The following is a 25,673-nucleotide window of genomic DNA, read 5'->3' on the forward strand; positions in this document are numbered from 1 at the left end:
AAAAAATCACTTACTGTAACAGTTTAGAATCAGTACTTGAAATCTGTTAAATATGGAAGGCATAAGCAAAGATATATTAAAGTTTAACATACCGGGGAAGAATTAACATAAGATAAATATTGATCATCATAAACATGTAGAGTTCCATTTTACACTGAGTATAGTAGAATAATTATTAGACCAATAGTAAAAGTAAGTTAGAAACTCCAAGTTTTATTGGCTTTATATGCAACTTACGATCTTTCAGGGGATTTTCAAAGCTGTAAGTAGCTCTTAAATGTTAATTTCCATGCTTTTTCAGTGGATAGTCAACTGAAATTTTTAATATTTCCTATCATTACTAATGTAGAATGGGTTATTTAAAATTGGACTCTTATGCTATCATAGTATCCAAAAAGACACTCTTCAGTAAAATGTTCAGCACCAAGTCAATTGGACATTCATATGTATTTAACTGAATGCTTTCAACCATGTCACAATGTGATGATAGTAAAAAGTATATCAGTGTGAAAATAATACTAATTATATATCTTAGCAGACTGCTGATCTGGATGCTATATTTTTATAATTCTCTGCAGTATTGCAGTTACAGTAGTAGTATATTTTATTTTGATCTTTCTAATGAATCATGCAACACTTTTCGGAAAATTGAGTGCTGGAATACTTCCATCTAAGAAGTTTTTGCCAAATGTAGTTTTATTATTATAAAGTAGGTGTAACTTCCTTTGCCAATCATATTAGCTATGATAGCAGAATGGAATGCCAAGTACTGGCAGCTGTTTGTTCTTTTATTCACTGTCTTTGATATCCCTTGCTTAGTCATTAGTACTTCCACAAACATTTAGCAAGTTAATGTGTCAGCTACATATCAGCTATAAAAGTATTTTTGGCAGTCTTTCAAAGAAACTTTTCTCGTGTAGTTGAAAGAATCCAGTCTTCTATTCAGTGTTTTAAAAATAACTTAAGTTTAGATAATACAAACCGTAGCACTAAAATTGAACATGAGTATCACAGTATTTATGAAGTATTTAAAAACTTATTAGGTTTAATTTATTCTGAAAACTTAAATTCAAGAAATCTGAAGCCACAGTTTTTCACCCTCTATATAACTTTGTTTTACTCTGCCCAGTATTCTAGACTGAAGAAATAAATTCAGAACAAGACAGCATAAATTACAGATTTTTTAAAAATGGGGTAGTTGCAGATAAGCTTGTCTGTTAGCCAAGTTAAATTCAGTGTCAAACTTGTGAATTTAATTATTTTAGTGTGTAGAACATTATAACATCTTGATCTACGCAATGCTTTTTTCATATTGTAGACCGTTGTGGCTTCTTCCCCCCAACACCACTTCCACCTCTTCCCCAAGACCTTATTCTGTTGGTACATTGCACTGTTGATTTGTTCCTCAGAACTACAGATCCACCCACCTGGAACTTTTGTCCCATTATATGATTGTTTCCTGTTCTTTAAAGTTACAAGTTGCATTTGCTTAACACATTCAAAGGTAAGAAAGAAATTCTCCTCTTCAGTGTTTTTCTGTATGACCCTCAAATTAAAGTAGTAAGCTGTTTAAAACAAGCAAACAGAAGTAGTTTCTAGCAGTTACAATGACTATCCCCACTTAGAGTTGTCTCTGATGTGACTAAATAGTTCAGCTTCTGAAGCATACAGCTTTTCTGTGTTGGAGAAGGGAAGTACAGTACATTATCAAAGGATCTTCACACTTGCCTGCAGACTCTATACTGTGTATCTGAAAGAGTTTGTTGTCACTGTGATAAACACGCATAACTCCCATTAATATTAATGGCAGTTATGCCTGAATGTCAAGAGAAGAATAACTTCTTAATGCAGTAAAGGAATTAATTGAGCTGTGTTTGGTTCATTGGTTACTGAAATGTGATCATTAGACTCAAAGGAAAAAAAAGTATTTGAGTGATGTACTAGTTTACTTTGTACTGTGCAAAACCCTATTGATTTGCCAAGGCAGAGCTATTAGATCAGTTAATTTTTGGATATTTGCTGTACAATTATGGTGATTGTATAGCATGACAAAAAAGCAGAATTCCATTACTGATTCTGTGAGATGTAAAAGGAGCATACTTTATTTGTGCAATTAAATAAGGTGAAATGAGAGCTTTATTGAAGTTCGCTTATAAAGAAAAATCTGACTTGCTTCTGCCAGCCATTTTGACATCTAATGTGATTATAGTAACCTCATGAAGAATTACTCACTGAAATAGTTTGAGAACTTTAATTAAGAGAACCACTGAGTTATATACTCAAACCTCTTCTGCTGCTCCATTTGGTTTTAATAGTGTTGTGTTCATTTTTTCTGTTCCCTGTATGTTGAGTCGGATAGTTATGGATAGTTAGAGTTCTTAAGCTCTATTCTGTTTGGCTCTATTCTAGGCCTGACTGTGAAACAGAAACTTATTTTGGTTGTTCTGAAAATTTTGTAACCTGCTCTTCTCTCCACCATGCATCTGCTACTTTAAGTAGTGTCTGAAAAAAATGTCAATGCTGCCTTGAGTGCAGCTGTGATGATCTGAAAAAATTGGGATTGTAGATAGAGTGGCTTTTTAAAAAAAAAAAACAAAAAACACAAAACCACAATATGATACAACACCCTACAATTTGTGCAGAAGACTGCAGATAACTGGAGCTCCTGTTAATGTGAATGTAGAAGGTTTCACAGAGTGATCCAGCTCTCAGACTGCTTATTTAGAAGAAGTAGTTTTGTTTTCCAAATACAAGGTGCAATTCCATCTTTACTGAGCCTTGTGGTAGACATTGCCTTCAGAACACAATAAATATTACAGATAATTCTTGTTGCATATATAGTATTTATTGTTTGGTTTAGGTGAATATTATTTTAGCCAATTTTGAGTAAGCAGAATCTTTTTTCTTTTTGGTATGACACTTTACAGGATAGTGAAGTAAATGTTAAAGTGGTTTATCTGCCATCTTTTCTGAACCAAATTTTAGGCTTTCACTGGAGTTTGGTACAAAATATACAAATGGAAAATTGCTTCATAATTGCTTATCAACACTTACCTTTCATTTAAATTTCTAGGGGTATGCTGAAAACAATGATTTTATGTATTCTGATGGAAGCAGCAAGATTTTATTCGCATACCTGGGAACAATTTATTGTGATTGACTGAACGAATTTTACCCATGTACTAGTAACAATAGCTTGGTTTTCTTCCAGGTATGTTTGTTTCGTTACTACAGTTCAAGGAGACCTTGTTTTGGAATAATAGGTTGTTCAAGGGAGAACAATTTGTGATTGCTTTCCAAGTAGATACAGTAGGAAGTTTTGGGATAATGTGCTCACCCAGACAGAAAAATAGGATTTTTACTGAGGAGATCAGCTAAGTGAACATCATCTTTTGGTGACATGCTTGTAAGTGAGCAAAAACTACTCTTCTGCCATAAAAAGTTTGTTGTACAATAGCTGTATGTTACAATAAAGAAAGTGACAAAATAAAATATTGAATGACTGTATAATGCTCACTCATATGTGCAGTGTAGTTATAATTGCTTCCTTATTTTAAGGTGGTTTACATCTTATCAAAACACTGGATTTTTCTCTTAATAGAAATTTCATGTGCAGCATTAAACTCTGAATTCCATAAATCAGTTGATTTCTACATACTTGATAGAACTTATTAATACTCTCTAAGTGGGATCCATCATTGCACACTGCCAGTTGTCAGAATTCATTGCTGTGCTGTAGAATTTTCTCTGAATTTTCTTTTCTCTGTTTTAGTTCTTTCTCGGTGTATGGGAATGCAATCTGCTAATCCTAAACATGATATGTACGAACTGGCAGTGGTGTGGACTGACAGTTTAGTAACAATTTAAGAAGGGTTTTGTGTTTGGGTTTTGTTTTGTTTTGTTTTTTTTAAGGAGTCTAAAGCATTTGAGAAATAAGCTTAGACTTCTGTATTGGTGTTGTGGGTTTTTTGTTGTTGAGGGTTTGGGGGGTTTTGGGGGGTGGTTAGCTTAATGTTGTAACACCTGGAGTTTGCTATGTCTGTGATCTCTGGTAAGGTCAGGGTTGAAAGGATTTTTATGACTTTCTATGTTAATATCTTCTGGATGTGCAGCCTACACAACTGTAAAGTTGTTGTCTTTTTAAAACCTCATTCTGAAACAGTCCAAGATAATTGTTTTGATGTATTTCTAGCTCTCTTTTTTTAACACTGCTATCTTTTGTTCAGACTTCAGCAATTGTTAAAATGGGTAATGGATTAGCAAGGAAATAAGATACAGTTCCCTGACTTAGGAATGCTACTTTTGGCTTTTAGTGGAGGAAATTTTTTTTCTTAAAAGAAAAAGTTGACAGGATTATACTGTAAGTCATATTTAATTGCAGGAATGACTGTAACAACATTGTTTTCCTACATTTGTCACCATAAACTTTCCAAAATGTTAAAATACTGGGTTAGACTGGGATTTTAACAAATACATTTTGGAAAATAAAGTGTTTATTTTGGCTTCTGTGTCAAAAGCTCTAGAAGACAGTATGCTGGTGCTGGGGCTCAGTTGTAGAGAGGTAGCTCATCAAAATCATTGCTGCCAAAGGGTGAGCTTTTAGTATCGCTAAATCTAGATGGAATCCTCACTGTGGCAATTATTTCTCTTTTTTGAGGGAGCAACCTGGAGAATTGATAAATCTGGATTTAGACACACCAGGCATGACACACTGGTCTGTTAACAAAGGTTAGCTGTATGCTGGTAATGCCAGTTTCCTTTGTAACTTTCTATTGTGTTTGGGGTGGTGGTGGAATAGGAGCAGCTACTGAAGATGTCAACTTGAACTAGCTGAATTTGGGTTCATTTCTAACCTACCTTTGAAGGAGTCTATTGCTTAGTATTTGCCTTGTGTTTGTCTATGGATATTTAAGTGATCTAAAAGTAATCATGGGTTTGTTAAGTGGTCCATAAAATAGAATGAGGCAAGAAAATTCTTGTCTGCTATATGGAGTCTGTATACAAACATCTAAGTGGATGTGCACTTTCAGGAGAAAACTGGAGAGGTCTGAAAATGAAGAATCTTCATTGCCATGTTGCATCTCATCAGGAGAAATATTAGCTTTGTTAGGCTAAATTTAAATGTTGTAAGTACGCCTCAGCCCTCTGAGAAGTTGATGATTGTGGTCTTGCTCCTCTGAAATTTCTTGCAACGTGAAACCTAGAGCATAACAGATTTCAGCCTCTCAAAAATCAGTCTATCCTTATGTGACAGCTACATTTGTTTTCTGGAAAATAATAGTAAAATTAAAAAAGGCAAAAGAAAGGGTAAATAAAAATTATAAAAATAGAAGCAATGGCAGTGATAGTAACTAGCCCCTAGTCAGATGATGCGATGAAGTGGCAGTACACAATCCATACCTTCTCCCTAGAGGGAGAGCCCATCCTGGCCATCTCTTATCACATATCCACAGGGCAACCCCTGTACATTGATATGTGGTACAATAAAGTGTAAGTATGGGAATATATACATTATAAACCTGGATATCTACAAAGATGGCCTGCTGCCATTGGCCAGTAGTAGGCTGCTTTTAGCCTTCAGTAACAATTTGTCCAGTCCTGTTTTAGGCTGTCTTAAAATAAGAGTAATCACATTGCCATATTAATAAGAATATTAAAAAACAAACCCCCTTTCTAGTTTCAATACAAAAAAAAAAATAATTGGGATAACATGTCAAAACTCTACAGCATTTCCCAGAGTGTGGGTTATGTCATGTTAATAAAGGGATGAATGCTTTTAACATTGTTAAAATAATGGATCTGCAGAAATAATTTTTGTTAACACCTGGACATTCTAACTTTATTTCAGCTTGCTCTTTTTAATATTAAATTGCTTTGGTTTTATAGAAGTAGTTTTTATACCTAAACTGGTAAAAAGATATGTGTTTGTGTTTTAGGAATAAAAAGTAGTGATGCTGGCTTTAAAATCATATGCAGAGGCAGTACTTTCATAACAGTGTCTAGCATTGATCTGGTCTGTTCAGTTTCAAATTGCTTTACAGTTAATAGATGGCCTCACAGCCCACTGAGAGAGCAATGTATTTGTATCCTGAGGACTTAGTCTTGACTAGTCATATGCTGTGTACAACAACTAACAACTTACCAGAATTAAGATAATAGGACCAAATTCTCTTTTAATCCATACTGGTATAATCCCACTGATACTAGTTAGGTTCCATCAATATAAATATGTGCAGAAAATTGGCTTTTAGATTAAAAGTATCTGAAAGGCTTAGGAATTTGTTCTGGAAAATTAAAAGTAAGGACTAATGAGTTAACCTTTTATATCATTACTTGTTAGCTTTTGCATCAAGAGAAACGGTGTTATACCAGTTATAACTGGTGAGTGTTTTAATATTGATACTTGTCCTTATCCTTCAGTTTATTTATTGACAGATTCTCTTCTTAACGTAGATAGAATCTTTTGTTGTTGTTGCTTCAGATATTCTAATGTATTAGCATTTTTTCATACATTCGCTGCCTGAAGCATACATTTAGTGCCTGAAGCTAGTTTGCTGCTTCTAAGTAGCATTTCCAAATCTTGCATGCTGTATTACAAATACAAATTTGCATTCGATGTCATTTTATCATCTTGACAGCCTCCTAATCTACTGTGTTCCTCTGCCTCTATAGAGAATAAGTAGATGGAATTACAAGTTGTTATCCATGGGAAATCATGTAATGATGTAATTAACATTAGTAGAACAGCTAACAATAATGACAATATCCAAAAACTCCAGAAGGAATCCCTAAAATTATGTTGCAGTTTTTATCTCTCTGAGAAGGAAAATATCACAAGATATTTATAGTTTGAAAACATTTGATTTTAGTTTTCCTTAGATGTTAAGTTAAATACATTTATACTTGTGCACTTCCAATATGATAGATTTTGTGCTGTACAGAAAATGATTATACAAAATACCAAAGTAATAATATGATAATTTTAGATCCAAATTAACTAGCAGATATGCAGTTAGGGTTTCAGATTAAGTACATGCTGTCTAATACGTTGGATCTTCGGGGTTCACGATTAGCATGTCCTGCAGCCAGTGCAAGCAAGATAGGGGATTGTTGGCTTTGCCTGGTGCTGCTGAAAGCAGTAAATGCCCCTGAGCAGAAAACAACAGAGATTGTTGAATTACATTATTGTTTAGACTATTTTACGTCATCTTCTTCTATAAAGCATACATAAAAATATCTCTTTAAAAAGTAAATGGACTATTATATGTGCTCAGATGGAGATATTTTATGACAGATTTATTATAAAGAAGAGCAGATAATTCTGGATGTTTGGAATTGCCCATGAGGGAAAAAAATCCAAGTTTATAACAATTAATAAAGTTACTGTATTCCTAATGCATCAGCTGAAGATTTCTGTCTCATTTAATAGCATTGACTATCCTCTATGACACATACAGGCCAAGAGTGTATCACACCAAATTTTGGCCACAAGATTTTTCATTTAGTTTTATATGTATTTTTTTAACAGTTATTGGTTATGATGCTAGTAGGAACAAAAAGGTCCTAGAGTATGTTTTGGAAAGCAGTTTCTTCTGGCTGTTCTTTGATTCTTTTTTTTCCTTTCTTCGGTGCTAGCTATTCCAACTCTTGCCTTTTGAAATTAAGTTGTGAATTGGCATTTCATCCTGACAGTACAACGTTCATCAATAGCAAGCATTCCAAAATACAGAAAAAAATTGAGAAGATCCTAAATCTGTGAATTTGGGGGATAGAAGATAAGCACATTTTCAGAGATGCTTTTTTTTGTCCATATCTAAAGGTTCTTGTTACTAGTAGGATCATAAGACTGAACTGCAATGCCTATCACTAAGTTTTTGTGAGTCACTTGTGGTCACTTAGTGGTTTATGGTATTTGGGTGATTTGACAGGCGATTCACCTGATCTTCAGCAAATCTGAATACACAACTAAGATGCTTAGGGAGCTGTTCTGCAACTTGAATATTTTGGGATGGTGGCTGTATCGAAAACATATTTTTAAAGTGAAGTTCTATTTACTCTTTTTAAAAACAAATTACTATAGTTTCTTAACCTTACAGGAATTGCAGTTATAATTTATTCTTGGTTTGCCATGTTCATGGAAAAAAAGGAAAGAGACAATACTCCATATTCTGTTTCAGAAATTGTTGGTTTTCAAAATTTGGCATTTTATTGTTGCACATGCTTTGATGCAGATAAGACATTGCTTCCTTATTTTACTTTAAACAATTCAAGTGGTACTCTTTAAGTGTCTCCTGCACTGGATGTCAATCCCTGACATAGATCTTCTCATCTTAACTATTATAGTTTAACAGTGGTCAATACATGCATTGTAGGTGATGATATTGGAGAGGTTTTTAAAACACGGAAATAATGAAGCTATACACGCATACTTGCAGATGCTCCTTTAAGTAAAATAAAAAATTAATTACCAAATGAAAAGATAATATATACAGAGTCATACTAAATATGGATTTTATTTTATTTCATTTGCATCTGCATAAATCATACACAATTCTATTGAAGTGAATAAATTTACATCAATATAAAACTGGATTAACTGAGATCACAGTTGGTTCTGGGCTTTCCAGCTTCTCAGAGGAAACTGGAAGAGGAAATCATTAACTTCAAAATACACCTTACTCAAAGAATATTAAGTGGATCAAGGCTGTACAGTTGTCAGCAAAGCATCTTCTCCTTAGTGTTTCATGTACGTATTTCTTCTTTCTGTTAATTTTTAATTTAGAGTTTGAAAAAAAAATAATTCCTATTGTACAAAAGAGAAACTGAAGTTCATCAGGTCCTGTGATTTTTTGAAGCCAACAGTAAAAGAGTTGACTCTTTTTTGAGTCAAACCCAGCATTCTAGTAAATGTAAGGTTTCCCTTGCCTTCCACTTCTGCCAAATTAGGTCTGGGAGTTAGTGCTGAGGCTGAGCTGATCATGGGAGTCAAGTGTCGAGTGTCTTAACCATGACTGAATTCAGGAGAAAACAAATTTAAGAGCAATTTGCAGTTCTTTTTGAGAAGTACACAGGATTTGGTGACTAAATTATCTCTTCTGTGAAAATTATTTGAACTTACTAGAGCGTTTGAGCTATGTGCCAAGAAATTCAGGTAGTGCCAAATGCTGCTTTCAACTGCACATAGTTTTATGTGACTTCTGTCATAGATTTTTTTAAAATTTAAGAAAAAAAAGTTAACATTTGTTACTATCAAATATAAAAATTACCATGAAGGAAGGAGTACATCAGTTTAAAAGTAATCAAAAGTTATAATATTTTGTTTGATATCTTGGGAATCAGAATGGAGTGTCTTTAGAGTTTATGGCAAATAGAAGCCGTCTTAAATTATTTTGACAAAGGTATTGCTCATCCCACCACAGCAAATCTAAAGGCGTTACAGATGAAACTGACAAGGGGAAAAGTGATTCTTGTGAGCTGGGGCAAATACGATACAGTATTTATATGCTTAAGAAATCAAGAAACAGCAAAAATAAGATCGCTGCCATTCACTTATTGGCGAATCGAATAAAAAACATCTATTTAGATGGGTGGATAATATTAACCACTTGGGGGGAGAGAGTATGCTGTTCCTCCAAAGTGGTTAGCAAAAGCATCTGACATAGAGGCTTGAAGAAGTTCTCTGCACTGGACTACAAAATTTCCATCCCAGAAGTCCTGGGGAGGAGAAGGGAGCCAGAGCCGTGCAGCGCACACAGAGGGTGCCTGGTACAGCGCACCTGCTTCCTGCCTATGCACCGCATAGGTGGCTGGTGTGTGCATGGGCAGTCCCGGGTGCTCCGACTGCATCCGGCTTTCCGTGGGTGAGTAGGGGGATTCTGGGGTATGGGCACAGGGACCGAGAACTTCAAGACCTGTTGAATCGCCTCTGCAGAAGAACTGACCAAACAGAGTGCAACAGCAGTTTGTCCAGACTTCTTGATGTCAGTAAGCAAGAAACAATGAGAAATAAATACTTCTTTTGCAGCTAGTATTCTGTATTGATCCTATATCTAGTTGGTACTGGAATAAGAAGCTGAAAGGTAATTTAGAAATGTGGAAGTATATACTTTATCCAAAGATTCTTGTTCCTTTCTGAACTGTTAAAGGTAAGGCACCAATGTTTGTACACATAGCGATAAACATAATAATGGATTTGTTTCAGTAACATAAAACATTATAATTTTGAGGAAGTGAGTACTTCTATTGGGAATACTATGGCAATTCCTTTTATTATTTTGTGAGAACATGTGTCAGTTCTCCTCCAAATCATTGTTCACATGCGCGCTGTGGATCCAGTATTCTGCTGGAATCTCAGCTGGTCTGTGTGCCGGTCACAGTCTTTGGTGAACATAGAGCATTTCCAACTAAATGTGGTGGGAAGTCACACGTGAGGAATCCAGAGACTTTTCTGAGACTTGCGTGTCCTAAGGCAGTAATTTTTCGGTTCGTTCACATTTTTCTTCCTTGGAAGAGGGATCATTCCTTACGAATATTGAACCTTGGAGGGAGGGCATTTCCATGTGGAACTGTGGATGGAGTATATGGGATAACACTTAGGAGAGGCCAATCCTGAAATATTAATTCTTAATGGGGTCAACTCAAAGCCTAATATCACCTTTCCAAAGTTTCATCTTGGTCATTCAGAGGGCTCCTAGTCTAGTGAGAGAAAGTTCGAGGAGAGACACCAGATTTTTTTTTTTTTTTTTTTTAAATTTTTTTTTTTTAAACTTCTTTCTCTTAATCTTGTCTGGATAAACTTCTTTATTAACTCTGGAAGAAATAAACTCCTTACCAGCTTACGTGGAATGCTCCACCACAATGCTATAAGCCTTGCTGTACCTATACAATTAAGTTTAGGCTGAATTTACACCCTTTGCAACTGGGTGGGGTTGTTGCGGGTTTCTTTGAAAAAAGACTGCAATTTAATAGTGCTAATCCTGTCACTTCTGAACTTGTTTGGAGCTCCTGGAACGGAACGTTTCCTCCTTTGCACTCCTATGAGAAAACAGTTAGAATCCAACTAACTACTTAGCACTAACAGCATTGGTGTAGAAATTAAGTGACAGCTAATTAGTTGCTTTCCTGACTTGATTGTCTGCCTTTGTGGCATGGTGTGACAGGCTCTTATTTAGGCTCATGTTTACAACCTGTAAACATGTTCTGTTACCTGTAAGCCGTATCCTGACATTTATATTAAACCCATCAGTTTCTAGTGGACAATTCTGATTTTTTTATTTTTTTATTTTTTTTTTTTAAGTCTAGGTTACATACCCCATTCCTTCAGAACAATGAGATAATACTGAATAAATGCCATAGTGCCGAAAGTCAGCACACTCTCCAGATGCCCAGGCATCTTCAGTGACATCTCTGAGGGATGTCTCTGTTCAAGCACTTTGTAGATTTTCCCACATGGAGATTGTCTACCTTCTCCCTTCTCTGCCCACCCCTCTGTTATGCCTTTGGTGCAGCACCTGGGCAAGATGCGTAATTATATTGTGGAGTTTTAGAGTCAATGTCTTCCTACAACTGCTAGGTAAATTTTAAGGTTCAGATACTATTTGGAGTCAGCCAGTATGGGAATGAGATGTGGAAATCAACTGTTAACTGAATAAAAATGGAGGTTATTTAATACTAACTGAAAATTCTTTGGAATGTACTTTCTGTAGGCATGCTTGCAACTAGCCCTTCTTTCTCTTTTGACCATAAAGATTGGGATTTAGAAATGGAAGGATTAAGTACATTTTACATTACCCCTTACTTGTTGCTGTGGCAACACAGATGCATAATTTTAAAGGCAAGCATTTCTCAGCATTTGGGATAGATAACATTTTGTCTCTTCTTGCTATTTCAGACTGAGAAATAGGATTATGATTCATCAAATTCTTACAATTTTCACACATTGACTTGAAATATAGTGTGTTTTATGTTATGTGTGTAAAATGTATAATAATTTATAAATTGGAAAAAAGGGTGATCTCTAATTGCTTGGGAATTCCTCATAAATGAAGGGTTTGCTATTACAACAAAAATTATAATCTTTGTTACTAGAGCTTTGGTAAATAGTTTAATGCATTGGGAATTCTTGTCAACAGATAGTTGAAGACCTGCCACTTTAAAAACTCCCTTGCCTTAACTGCCTTCTAACTCCAGTAGTCAAAAGCTGTTAAGCTTTAAGTGCTCTGTCATATCTGTGGGCTTTTATAGCAACCAGTAGAGCAGACAGCAGTGATGATGGAAAACGATGGTAGGTAGACTTAAAATACTATAAAGCATAGAGACAATTGTATGTAATGCCTGGAATTGAAACCTTTTTGAATGAAATGATCGGCCATATGTGCCACCCTTATGGACCCTGTAAGAAGAAGAGATGTACCCTATTGCTAACTGTGCATGAAATTGCAGTGTTAGGAGATATTGACCAGATGTTTCAATCTCAACAAATAGCTTGTTATGTGACTGAGTGAAAATCTCTCTGCTGCTTTGATCACATACACCTTAAAGGAAGAAGTAATTTAATAGAGGCTGTCAAAGTTCATCATTGTCAATAAACTTTGACTTGACCTTTGCCATCTGTTTTTGATACTATTGCTGATAGAAGCTGATAGGCAGCTGTTTACAGTTTGTGCTTTATGAATTTTGTGCTGACAGACAATGAAAGAAGTCTCTTCACTTGTGGAATTTTTGCTGTCATTCTGAGTGTGGGTGTATTCATTGAGACTGCACATCATCTAGCTGGGGAGTGAGAGTGACATATGCATGCATTTTGAAAAGGAAGATTTGTTTTGAGGTTATAGATATGCAAAATCACATGCGAAATATCCTAAAATGTCACTTTGCAACAATATCAACTTCACTTACAGGTTAGTACTTAAATACATATACAGTGTTTCACACTGGAGAAATTTAAGGCATTTTTAAAATGCTTATCAGTCTTCCCTGTATCTCTAGGAAGCGAGTGCTAATTCTTTACAGGTAGAGAAGGCTGAGGCATGGTTAACAGTAGCATACAGTTGCCCGATGAGTTTGTCTAACTGTACACAAGTATGGTGTTCCATTTTCATGTTGTTAATATGCTTCCATTAACAGCTTAACACTACAGCTTCTAGACACAGCGTAACAAGACTTTTTTATGTTGTACTTTATTTGCCACTTTGCTATGTTTCACACACAGTGTTCAGCAAGGAAGCTACTATCTTTGAGTTCTTTTACTGATACAGATACTCTTAAACCTTACCTCATACATAGCTTTGTAATATTAGCAAATTTTTTCATAAATAGTTGTATACACTGAAACAGCTGCAGAAGACTCCCAAGTAAACCTGGAATTCTTACTGTTGTGATACCCTTCATGTAACTGTCATCTAAGTGATGAAGAAGTGGCAAGACCAGCCCTGTTTTGTAGATGTATCATCTTTTACCTGGTTTTGAGCAGGGACCACATTAATGTTGCGGAAAGGGAAAGGGAGTGACACATCAGATCAAACAACGAGGAGGTAGTTGATGTCTGAGGTTCTGTGCTTCAAATGGGGAACGGATGCAAGGCCAGCTGCAGTCTCAGTTATGTGCCTTGTAAGATCTTGCAGGAGACATTCTGCCTTTGGCCTCAGAAACATATATTGAGCTTCAGAAGAGAGGCTGCAGCACTTCAGGTATTTGAGGCAGAACTGTAGCATTATAAATACAGGATAAGAGGGTGATGGAGTAAGGAATATTGGAATTAGGTGCCTAGACTGGCCAACATTTAAGGGGTGTAATAAAAGAGAGAGCTAGGTTTTGGCCACACTGAAACTTTGGAATACAGCTAATCCATGTTTAATTACAGAAAATATGCTTGTATTTCCTTGTACAGCAAGAAGCTTACAAACGAGACTAAAAATAAAACAGCGGAAAAGCAATTGAAGAGCAAGAGGTAAAGAATAGGAAATGGAATACAAAAGAATAGCAGCACTGAAAATAGTTATTTGTATTACAGATTTTGTTAAGAGGCAGTTTGTTAGCTTTGTGTTTTTAAATGTAGAAGTGAATGAAGTACTGCTCCTGGATGATTAACGTTTTGATAGACATCTTAATTTGAAAAGCTATAGCAAAATATAACTTGTGGCGCCACACTATAGCTAATAGATATTCCTGTGCAGAGATTTGGATAGTACATGTTGAACCAGATCCCAATAAGATTTAGATATTGGTCTCAGTGCAAGGCTTTAGCTAGTCTTTTCCTTTAAAAAATATTATCACTTTTATCTCATTTGACTGGAAGTTGCTTGAGGGTGTTGTCATATATTTTAACAATATGGCTTCCTCATGCAAGATTTGGCAGCTTCAGCTAATGGTGGAAGAATTACTGTACAGGACATGGGGCTCCTTTTTGCAAGCCTGCTTTTATAAAGATAAGCTTATTTTTTCCTTTTCTATTTTTTTCTTACATGGCCATTATGTGATAATAGCTGTTGCAATCTTTAAATGTTGATCAATGAAAAAAAGGAAAAGGAAAAAAGATACCAAAGATGTTGGAACAAAACTGTAGTATCTCATCCGTTTTCCAGGGTCTTGATGCTGTGTTCTCATAACAGTGATTCTGTAGTAGGTATGCTGGGTCTGCTTGGAACAGAGTTAAATTGCTTCATGGGCACCTATATGGTGCTGTGTTTTAGGTTTGTCAGCAAAACAGTGTTGTTTAACACAGCATGTGTAGCTATTGCTGAACAGTGCTTGCACAGCATCAAGGCCGCTTCTGTTTTCTCATTCTGCTGCCCCAGCAAGTAGGCTGCGGGGTGGGAAAGAGGTTGGGAAGGGACGCAGCCAGGACAGCTGACCCCAGCTGACCAAAGAGATAGTCCAGACCGTATGGAATATGGTCAGCAATAAAACTGGTGGGGGCAGGAAGGGAGGGGGAGTTTTTCCACGGTAGCCATGGCTTGGAGACTGGCTGAGCATCGGTCTGCTGGTGGGAGGTGGTGAATGATTGCCTTTGCATCATTTCATCTTGATGCATGCATTTTTTTTCTCACCGTTGCACTTCCAGTTCTCTCCCCCATGCCCCCAGGAGGCAGAATTGAGAGAGTGACTGGGTGGTGGCTTAGCTGCTGGTTGGGTTTAACCCACCATGGTAGGGATTTTAAATGATATAATATATGTAGTGGTAACAGAATATTGCATTCCAGTTGTGCTTGAGGTGTATCACATCATTCATAAGAAATAAGTAAGCTCACCTGGAACAGTGGTACTAATGTCTTTTTTTAGGATTGTTTTGCATATTGTCAGGTTCTCATGTTTTTAAGCTATATATAATGATTTAGGTTTTTGATCCCACTTTTTCTCATTTTATCTGGTTTTCGAAGATGAGGTGTGATTTATTTTCTTCTAGCATCTAAAATATTTCTAAAAATATTTGTAAGAGTTTTTTAATGGACTGTGTATATAATTGGTGATGTGTCCTAGGGGTACAACAGACTGGTGAAACCTTCTGAAAAGTGAATGGGCTCATTCTAAAATCCAGAATATAAAAATAAGAGATAATCCAAATAGCACTGGATAAAAAGAAGCCATTTCTGTTCTGATTTACTAATAAAGAGTGCTTCATGAGTAGTTGCTAACATTGTTTAGATTTTAGCAAGCATGTTAAGTCTTAGCTAATTTTAGGTCTTTGGAGTCCTCTCCTCTGTGAGCTGCAATTTAAAATAAGATCGGATTTGACAGATCATGCAGAGAAGAGTCCAGCTTCAAATAATGTACTTCAGATGCACTTCAGATGTCTGTATTCAGTGTTAATGAGTTTTGAAGATCCTTCACTGTGAAGGGGCATAATGCTTCCTGTTGTGTTGTCAGTTCCTAGGCATTTAGGATTCAAGTCTACAGCTGAAAACTCCTATGTGCAGAAGGTATGTCAGTCTAAGCAAAGCTTCATACGCTTTGGCATTGTTAGTTTAAGACAACTGACAGATGTGGAAATGCGCTAGTGGCTGCAGCTTTAAAAAAGAATTCGGGAGCTAAGGAGTTCAGATGGAGAACAATGTGGAACCGATAGCGAGAGTCTTTGTCAGACTCCTTGTTCTGATTATCGATGTTGTCCAGTTAACAGTGGCACTTACAGCAAAGCATAGAGTTGGAGTAAAATGAAATAATTCCTGAAGGATTTTTGTTTTAGTCAGAGGGCTATAAAGCTGTCTTAAGCTTCATTAGTATGGAGTTTCTTTTTAAGTTTTACAGGATTGTGTACTGAGACCCAGCAGCAGCAAACTCTTCTTTTGCAGGGGAAGTATCTTTGCAACTGGAAATAGTAAGGTAAATGAGATCAACTGTTTAGTTTTGCTGCTTTTTGCCTTTCAAGTAGAGGTCCTCCTTTGAACTTTGCAGGAACAACAAAGAAAAGCTTTGAATGCAGATCAAGTGTTGTGATATGGGGTACTGGTCTCTGCCCCTGTGGCAGAAGCATGGCATTCTCAAGCTAAATAGGATAAGCTTGGGAAATAAAAATCAAAGAGCTCAGTTCTCTCCCTTTCTTTAATTCTTTAAGACCACAGGTTTTCTTTCATGTAATATGAAGGGGCATTTTTTTATTTTTGGGGTGTAAGGTACCATTCAGGTAACTCTGTCATCTCATCTTGAATATTGTTCTCAAAAGACAGCATTGAGTAGCCAATCAAAGTCAAGTCCCTTCTAGTGTTGGAAGAAGTGCTTCTAGAAGTGCTTCTGTAACTCAGAGGAAAGGTTGTTTCCAAAGCCATTTGCTAACCAGCTGGAGATAGGTGAGTCTGCGGATGTGAAAGAGTTCAACATAGTTAACTTCAAGCAGTCTCACAAAGTCACAATTGAGTCTTCAGTTTTACTTGTTACCCAGTTTTCTTGGCATCCCAGCATCTTGCAAGAAAAGACAATGCCATTCTCTGCAATTGCCACCCACTCCCTGGAACAAAGGTTCTTATATTTCTCTGATAGCTAAAGCATGCCAAAGAGTTCACCTTGTTAACTGTGACCATGAAAAAACACTTGAACAGATACTACTGTGAGCCCAAGTTAGCCTCATAGAAATAAGGAGAGAAGTGTTCTGTCACCTTCTAATATATCCTTGAGTGTCCAAGGTGCTGGCCTCTTTTAGAAGTGCTGGCTTCAGTATTTGATCATAAGGAATAATGTGCCTGTAGGGATAGGGTAATCTGATAGTAGATGATGCTTAGTTTGAAATCAGCCTAATTTTAAGACAGAGTTATACTAAAGGCAAGAAACACATTTAGTTTACCAGGCTGTGTACAACAAAAATGTAAGGCAAATGCAATCTGTTTAACTCAAGAGAACATCTGAAAAGTGTTCTATTTCCCATGCTCCTTCCTCTGTCATGGATGCTTATCCTAGCTGAAAAGCTCAGGGCTTGTCCTTGTGTGTACTGATATCCAAGCTGCGTTGACAGAAGAAAACTTTAGGATGGAGAAACACATTAGATTTCATAAACCACTTTAGATTTTGAGTTTCCTTTGTGGTATCCCACTCTTGAGGCTGTCTTGTTCCTTCATGATAGGTTCCTACTTTTGACACTTCTGTCTTTGGGCCATTAACAGCCTCAGATTCCCTTGGGTGATGATGAGGATTCATGGTGTGGCCAGGGGCCAGCCTCTCCTGACCAGACTGTCAATACAGTTAGTTAATAGCTGCCTTGCTGCCTAGCCAAACCCTAGATAATTAACTCATTATGCAAGTCCCTGCTGAGCTGGGTCATTTTCCGTTTCTGTCTAGAGTCTTTTTCATTCAATTAAATCTTGTATTCCACATAAATCTATAAAAAGAATTTGCATTTATCTGTGCAGTTCATTATTGGCCTTCATTTAATATCGGCTATAACGCTGCATGACTGTTTCATGGTGATAAATGTGTTATGATGACTGACCCCCATTCCCATTTAGAGCGTTTTAGCCAAAATGTTGCTAATAACAACAATAACAACGGTGTGTGAAATAGCCCATAGAAGCCTGTTTTTTCCATATCAGGTTATTAAAAATTAAATTCGAATCCAGGGTCAAATTTTTTAAATAGTACTCCAGAGTCTACCTTGAAGATGTTATTTTGTCTCTTGTTTTTTCACATGTATGCAAAAAATGCCTGCTGTGACTCATTCTACTAGGTGCAACTTCAATGCGATACCACAGAGATATTTCTATAGTTCAGTTTCATCAAGTTTGTGATGTGGTGTCCATTTTTTGCCTTTACTAATATGTAGCCTTTTAGCTGAGGAAAAGAGGAACAGTTTGGGGGAGTTCTGCAACTAGCAACACCTCACTACCATTATTGTGGGAATATGTGGGAGATAGTTCCAAGAAGCTAGGAGTATTTGTAACTGGAGATCTGTGATGAGAGGATCTTTCCAGAAACACTGCTGAACTACTTTTCCATCTTCCTCAGTGTTGGCTAACTTAGCTCAGATGTTCAAATGAAAAGAATATCTATATAGTGGGAATATTCCCCCACCGTATAAACCTGTGTTTCAAATAATCACGCATGTGAGCAGAACCATTGCTTATAGAAGTGGTCTGCACAATATACAGAGGTTCATCTCAAGAAATCCTAGCTCGTGACCCCTGATTCTCAAGAATAACTTTACTTACATTTCAAGTAAGCATTGTGACAGTTACGGCATGTATCACATCTGAATTCAAACTGAGCTGCTGCCAATAGCCAAAACTGTGATACTTGAACAGAAATTCTTTTTCCCAAGGTGGATGTGAAATATTATTTACTGTTGCTCCAAATGTTGTCAGACTTTATATATAAAGGATGGAAAAGTTATGTCATTTGATAAAATGTTGTAAGCCTAAGGTGCAGTTTGAAGTCTTATGTTTTTTGAAGAATTGTTGGGGTTTGATGCTTTGCTAAATGCTGTTCATAGTGATCTCTATCAATTCTTGTTATTTGTGAGAGTAAAGCATGCTTTTCAACATGGGACACAAGGCTTCAGGTACTTCTGTTCTTATCAGTGTAGAAATTGGTTCCATATTTGCTTACAGTAGGTCACAACATCTTTAGTCTTGTTAAATAATCTGTTCTACTTAACCATACCTCAAAATATAAAAGACTACTGTTCCTAAGACATCCTGAATGAACACTGCAAATGTGTATTACGTATATGCAAATGTATGTAAAATACAAGGACATCATAGAAAATTCTCTTGTTAGGGGTTTTCTTAATTTATATTAATTTAGAGTGATATGGAATACATTAGCAGAGCATATGTAGCGTGCATTTCATGAATGAGAGATTGAATGCTGCCACCATCTGACGACAGAGTCTTTTTTGTACTTAAACTTTATATATATTAAATTACTGCAGGAAAGAGACCTTGCAACTTTTGTCCACCTTTGCCTTATTAATGAAGACTTTTACATGACTAAAGATTTTTTTTTTTTTTTTCTCTCCTCTGGAGCTGGAAGTAATAAAGATGTGACTAAGCATGTATTTCCAACTCAGTTACTTGACCTTTCTACAACCCACAGCTACCATTAATGCTGCTTTGTAATGGAGACATTATCGTTTATTTAAATCTTGATTAGGAAACAATTATAAGTAGGGTTTTAGTATAGCAGTAAATTGATGTAGCCTTTAATTCATACTATAGATTGAGTGGATAAGCCTTCTGACTGTAATTAGAGTGAATTATAATCACTTCAGTTGGTTGACTCACTACCAGCAGAGTAGGGCCTATGATTGGTTCTTCACGGTTTTTTAGTTCACTTTTGATTTACAGTGCTGCTAAATGCTATTTTTTAACTTAGTACAAAATGGAGTTACATTTACAGTTGAGTGATACATATTTTGTATTAATAAAAGAGGAGCTTTATGAAATAATCTGGCACCTTAGCAACACTGTGCAGCTACACTCGTTCTTTACAATTCAAGTGACGGAACTGCTCTTAATAAAATTGGAGATAGCTATTTTCATGCGTGATTTAACAGTGTAAATGGGGAGCATTTCCTTTTTTGCATATAATTAAATGGTAGACACAAATAGTTATTTTCAGTACCATTTAATTTTTATATATATTGTGAATGTTGCACAATTTCCTCGTAGATTTCTCAGATGTTTTGTTTTCCTCACATGCTATCTCTCTGGTTTTTTGGGGGGTGAGGTGGGGGGGTGTTTCTTTTGTCTTCTATTTTCTACGAATTTTCTTTGAAGATACCATACGTTGCTTGATTAATTGTAAGTGTAGGGGCATCTCCTTTGAGCAAGGGACTTATTTTGAAATACCTTGTAAAAACATACTAATCTACTTTATTTGATAGTGAACTATATGTATTTAAGTTTTACATTAGGTATTAAACACTTAGCGGGATCATTAAGGGTTAATTTTTTATTCTTTGTTGGACCTTCCCTTCCTTGATGTACCAGATTTTTTTTACTTCAGGCATAGAATTGTTCTGTATGTCACAGTGCTCTGTAAGCACAGAATTAAATATGGAAAGTGGAGAGAAAAAAAATGGCAAAAAATAATATACCAGGCATGCTAACTTTGTATTTGTTTTTGTTTGTTTGTTTGTTTTCCCTGTCAATCTGCAGTGGATGATTCAGAGCCCTTACAAAGCTGCAACTTTCTTTGGGTGCATTGGCAAAGATAAATTTGGGGAGATCTTAAAGAAGAAGGCTGAGGAAGCTCATGTGGATGCCCATTACTATGAGCAGAGTGAAGAACCAACAGGAACCTGTGCTGCCTGCATCACTAGTGATAACAGGTCAGGGGCCTTTGATATTTTCTGAAGATATAAATGCATTCAGCATAGTGTGGAGCCTAATTTGTTTGGAATATTTGGCCTTGAAAAATTGTTATTTGAATGATAAGGGAAGTATTAGCACTGGTTTGAGACAACACAGGACTGCCTGGCTCATAGTTTGGGGCTGGGTGGTATTAATATACTTTTAGAGAACAGCAGTTCTATTACGGCAGAAAAGTGTGAGATAATAATATACTACTTCTTTCTGAACTCTATAGCTTCCAGTTGCTCTGGAGTGAGAAAATATGTGGGAGAAAAAAGCTGGTTAACAAGTATGTTTATGCAGCATATGGGAAACCTGATTGACATGTGAGGCATATACTTGATTGGCAAATGAAGAATATACTTCAGGTGATAATGTGTTTAAAGAGGATAGGTGTCAGCATATAGCCTGATTGAAAGAGTTAATTTGATTTTATACAAGAGGAAGAAAAAAGTGATTTTTTTTTTTCTGCCTCAGTTGTTGAGATGTTCATCTAATAGCTGTAACTCTGTATGTTTACATCTTAACAATTTCTTCTGAATTTTGTCTTTCATGTTTTCATTTGCTACTTTTTTTTGGATGGTCTTTGCTATATAAAAAAATCACTTCTCCAAAACTCTATTCAACCTTTCTTATATTTGTAGACTATGAGCAATGTCTTTGTGGTATTTGGTATGGTTCAAAGCATTCCATAAGTAAGAACCCATTTATAGAATTATTTATTTGGGGTATTGTAATAAAATCAGTAAAACCAAGAATTTCAGAAAGAGATAATGAAGACAATAGGCATTTATCTTGAGCATGGCCCTTTGCTTTCTTCTTTCTCCCTCCACCCACAACACTTGAACTTATGTATTACTTCTTTACTGATTACCTCCTCATGACTTTTTAAAGGTTTCAAAACTAGCCAGTCAGGTCTGCCTTAATCTTGAGATGTTACCAGCACACATGAACCTTCCCTGATTTCTGCCAATATCTAAATTTTCTGATACTAGATATTGAAACAATAATGAAAATGCTATTGGTTACCCTGAAGAATATTTTCTTTTTGGCTCTGAATAAGAGCAAAATATCTGCCATTATCCTTTTTGGTTTACCTCTGTGGCTTTCAGTGCCATGGATCCTGAGGAAGTGCTCTTTCCCTTTCAAAGCAGTATCAGGAGTTAGCAGAATTTATTAAGGTAAGATAGCAGTCCCGTTATTAAAATCCACGCCAAACTTCTTGGTGAATGTTTTGGGCAGAATTAGCAAAGGCAATAGGCAGCAACATGAACTGAACTGAGAGTCAGAGGAGGGAGAATTTTCCATATAACATGTAGAACACTAGAACAATTTTAGTTAGAGTGAACATCTGGTCCAAACCCCTGCAGAAAGCAGGGCCAACTTTGAAGTTAGGTCATGTTTTTCAGGGCCATGTCCAGCTGGGTTTTTAATATCTCCAAGGATATTCTGGGCAAGCTGTTCCAGTGTTTGACCACTCTTCATGGGAGAAATTCTTTTGATGATACCCAGCTGGAATGTTCCTTCTTCCAGCTTGTGTCTGTTCTTTCTTGTGTCCAAGAATAGTCTGGCTCCATCTTCTCTGTAAACTTTCATTAGATATTTGAAGACAGCAGGAAGGTCTCCCCTTAGGAACCCCTTCTTTAAGGCTTAGCCAAGCCTTTCTTTGTTTGTTAAGTATTCCAGCCCCCTCATAATCTTGATGGCCCACTGCTGGACTCACTGCATTGTGTCGGTGTCTTCCTTGTAATGGAAAGCTCAAAGGTGGAGACAGAACTCCCGATGAGGTCTGCAGACCAGGGGTTTTCCTCTGTTCGGAATATATAACTTCCTTTGTCCTGCTGGCTGCATGCTTGCTCATGTAGGCCAGAATGCAGTTATCCTTCTTTGTGCAGGTGCACTGCTGACTCATGTTCCAAACGTGGTCCACCAGAACCTCCAGGTCCTTTTCTGCAAAGCTGCGTTGTACCCTGTCAACATTCAGCTTATGTTGTTGCGTGGGAGTTATTCCATTCTAGTTGCTTGACTTTGCATTTGCCTTCAAGTTTCTGCCAGCCCCATTCTCCAGGCTATTGAAGATCCACTGAATGACAGGCAGCCCTGTCCTCCAGCTTATCAACCTGTCCTTCCCAATTTAATGTCATACATAATGTCTTACTCTCAGGAGTGAATGTACATACTCAGTGGAGGAAGGAAGTTCATTCATCTTCATCTGGAGTTTTGAAGTTATGTCTGCAGACTTGCCCCTTCATCTCCAGGATCCATATTCAGTTTTTCAAAGAGAAGACAAGCAATAAAGTTGTTTCTGGTCTATGATTCTCTCTCTTCAGTCACATAGTGTCTGTGTATGCATCCTGTAGCAATCACCATTTCCTAGATGACATGATGGGAAACTGAAGTCAGACTGTCAATAGACATACATCATGAATTCAGGAAAAATACGTGCATCTTTTGCCGTGCATCTCAATGCAATTTAAAAGTTTAGGTAAATTTATTCATAAAAATGTCCGCAAGTACTTCTTTAATTTATTAAGTCATATTTTTTATTTGCTAACATAAAACACTTCTTTCTCTTAATATCAACCATTTGCTCAAATACTAAAGACAGTGGCTTAATCTCAATCACTTGTTTTAGAGCGTGCTTGTGAGAGTGCAGAGAGTACAAGAGACTTATTTCCTTCTGTGGGAGATAGACAAAAATGGCCGATGGTTGCTGCTAAAGACTTCATTGTGCAACCCCACCTCTTCTAGTGAGAGCAAGTTTATTCTCAATCTTTAATTACCCTCTGATTGTTTCTTGGTTTTCAGCATTTTCTATATTTGTAAGAATCACTTCAACCTGGCCCCAGTTGATAACTCTACTTACTAATTAATCTCTTGTTCCAGTTGAGGTACGTGCTAACTTCCTTCTTCAGGTAATTCAGCTTTCTTGTCTCTTCTGGAGGAGCTGGCTAATGGCACTCCTGGTTTTCCCAGTAAGTGGCTGTGTATATTTATGTTCCAGACGCCCTGATGTGAATGTTCATTGTTTCTGATAACTCTGTGTAGCTTTCTGCAGGAAAGGGTTCTGACCTAATTTGTGATTACCCCTCTGAATACTCTAGCTTAGCAATACTAATACGCTTTCTTTTCTGTCCTGGTTTCAGCTGGGATAGAGTTAGTTTTCTTTCTAGTAGCTGGTATAGTGTTATGTTTTGGATTCAGTATGAGAATAATGTTGATAACACACTCATGTTTTCAGTTGTTGCTAAGTAGTGTTTAGAATAAGTCAAGGATTTTTCAGCTTCTCATGCCCAGCCAGCAAGAAGGCTGGAGGGGCACAAGAAGTTGGGAGGGGACACAGCCAGGACAGCTGACCCAAACTGGCCAAAGGGGTATTCCTTACCATGTAATGTCATGTCCAGTATATAAACTGGGGGGAGTTGGCCTGGGGGGGCATTGCTGCTTGGGAACTAACTGGGCATCAGTCGGCGAGTGGTGAGCAGTTGCATTGTGCATCACTTGTTTTGTATATTCCAATCCTTTTATTGTTATTGTCATTTCATTATTATTATTGCTATCATTGTTAGTTTCTTCCTTTCTGTTCTATTAAACTGTTCTTATCTCAACCCACGAGTTTGACCTTTTTCCTTCCGATTCTCTCTGCCATCCCTGTGATGGGTTGACCCTGGCTGGACACCAGGTGCCCACCAAAGCCATTCTATCACTCCCCCATCCTCAGCTGGACAGGGGAGAGAAAAATATAACAAAAAGCTTGTGGGTCGAGATAAGGACAGGAGAGATCATTCACTAATTACCGTCATGGGCAAAACATGGACTGAACGCAGCTAGAGAGTTAAGAGCTGCTTGATGAGTGGGGAATTTTTATTGTTGTAATTGTGCTGAAGGGACGAGGGGTGGATTGTGTGTAAATTGTCCACTTTTTGTCGGTTTTGTGATGATATTATTTTGATTTTGGTGTGGGGAATTATTTTTGTTGATGTGAGTGAAGATTTTGTGTGATGAATGTAGATTTTAATGATAGTTCTTAAAAATGTGATGCACAGAGGCGAGGGGTGGAATGTATTGGTTTTATGTGGCAAGGTTTTGGTAGCGGGGGGGGTTACAGGGGTGGCTTCTGTAAGAAGCTGCTGGAAGCTTCCCCTGTGTTCGAGAGAGCCCATATCAGCCGGCTCTAAGACGGACCCGCCGCCGGCCAAGGCCGAGCCAATCAGCGATTGTGGTAACGCCTCTGTGATAACATTTTTAAGAAGGAAAAAAAGTTGGGACGTGAAAAACAGCCACCGGAGAGAGGAGTGAGAACATGTAAGAGAAACAACCCTGCGGACACCAAGGTCAGTGAAGAAGGAGGGGGAGGAGATGCTCCAGGCACCGGAGTGAAGATTCCCCTGCAGCCCGTGGGGAAGACCCTGGTGAGGCAGGCTGTCCCCCTGCAGTCCAGGGAGGTCCACAGTGGAGCAGATATCCACCTGCAGCCCGGGGAGGACCCCACGCCGGAGCAGGTGGGTTCCCGAAGGAGGCTGTGACCCTGTGGGAACCCTGCGCTGGAGCAGGCTCCTGGCAGGACCTGCGGATCTGCGGAGAGAGGAGCCCACGGAGCAGGTTTTTCTGGCAGGACTTGTGACCCCGTGGGGGACCCGCGCCGGAGCAGTGTGCTCCTGAAGGACTGCATACCGTGGAAAGGACCCATGCTGGAGCAGTTCGTGAAGAACTGCAGCCCATGGGAAGGGCCCACGTTGGAGAAGTTCGTGGAGGACTGTCTCCCGTGGTGGGACCCCACGCTGGAGCAGGGGAAGAGTGTGATAAGCCCTCCCCCTGAGGAGGTGAAGCGGCAGAAAATAACATGTGATGACCGTAAACCCCATCCCCATCCCCCTGTGCCGCTGGGGGGGACTT

At 37.5% G+C, this 25,673-nt stretch overlaps 1 protein-coding gene across 3 annotated transcripts in view; it reads left to right on the plus strand.

Annotated features, from left to right (window-relative positions):
• The window catches only part of ADK (adenosine kinase), a 296,805-nt gene that overhangs the window by 116,888 nt on the left and 154,244 nt on the right, over positions 1-25,673 (plus strand). For all 3 annotated transcript variants that reach the window (XM_010567786.1, XM_010567787.1, XM_010567788.1), the window contains one exon: positions 20,583-20,755. In XM_010567786.1, coding sequence (XP_010566088.1) covers positions 20,583-20,755 — 173 coding nt within the window. The remainder of the gene's footprint in view (positions 1-20,582; positions 20,756-25,673) is intronic.

This window comes from Haliaeetus leucocephalus, unplaced genomic scaffold, assembly GCF_000737465.1.
Source record: "Haliaeetus leucocephalus isolate CR32 unplaced genomic scaffold, Haliaeetus_leucocephalus-4.0 Scaffold229, whole genome shotgun sequence".
Lineage (NCBI taxonomy): Eukaryota > Metazoa > Chordata > Aves > Accipitriformes > Accipitridae > Haliaeetus > Haliaeetus leucocephalus.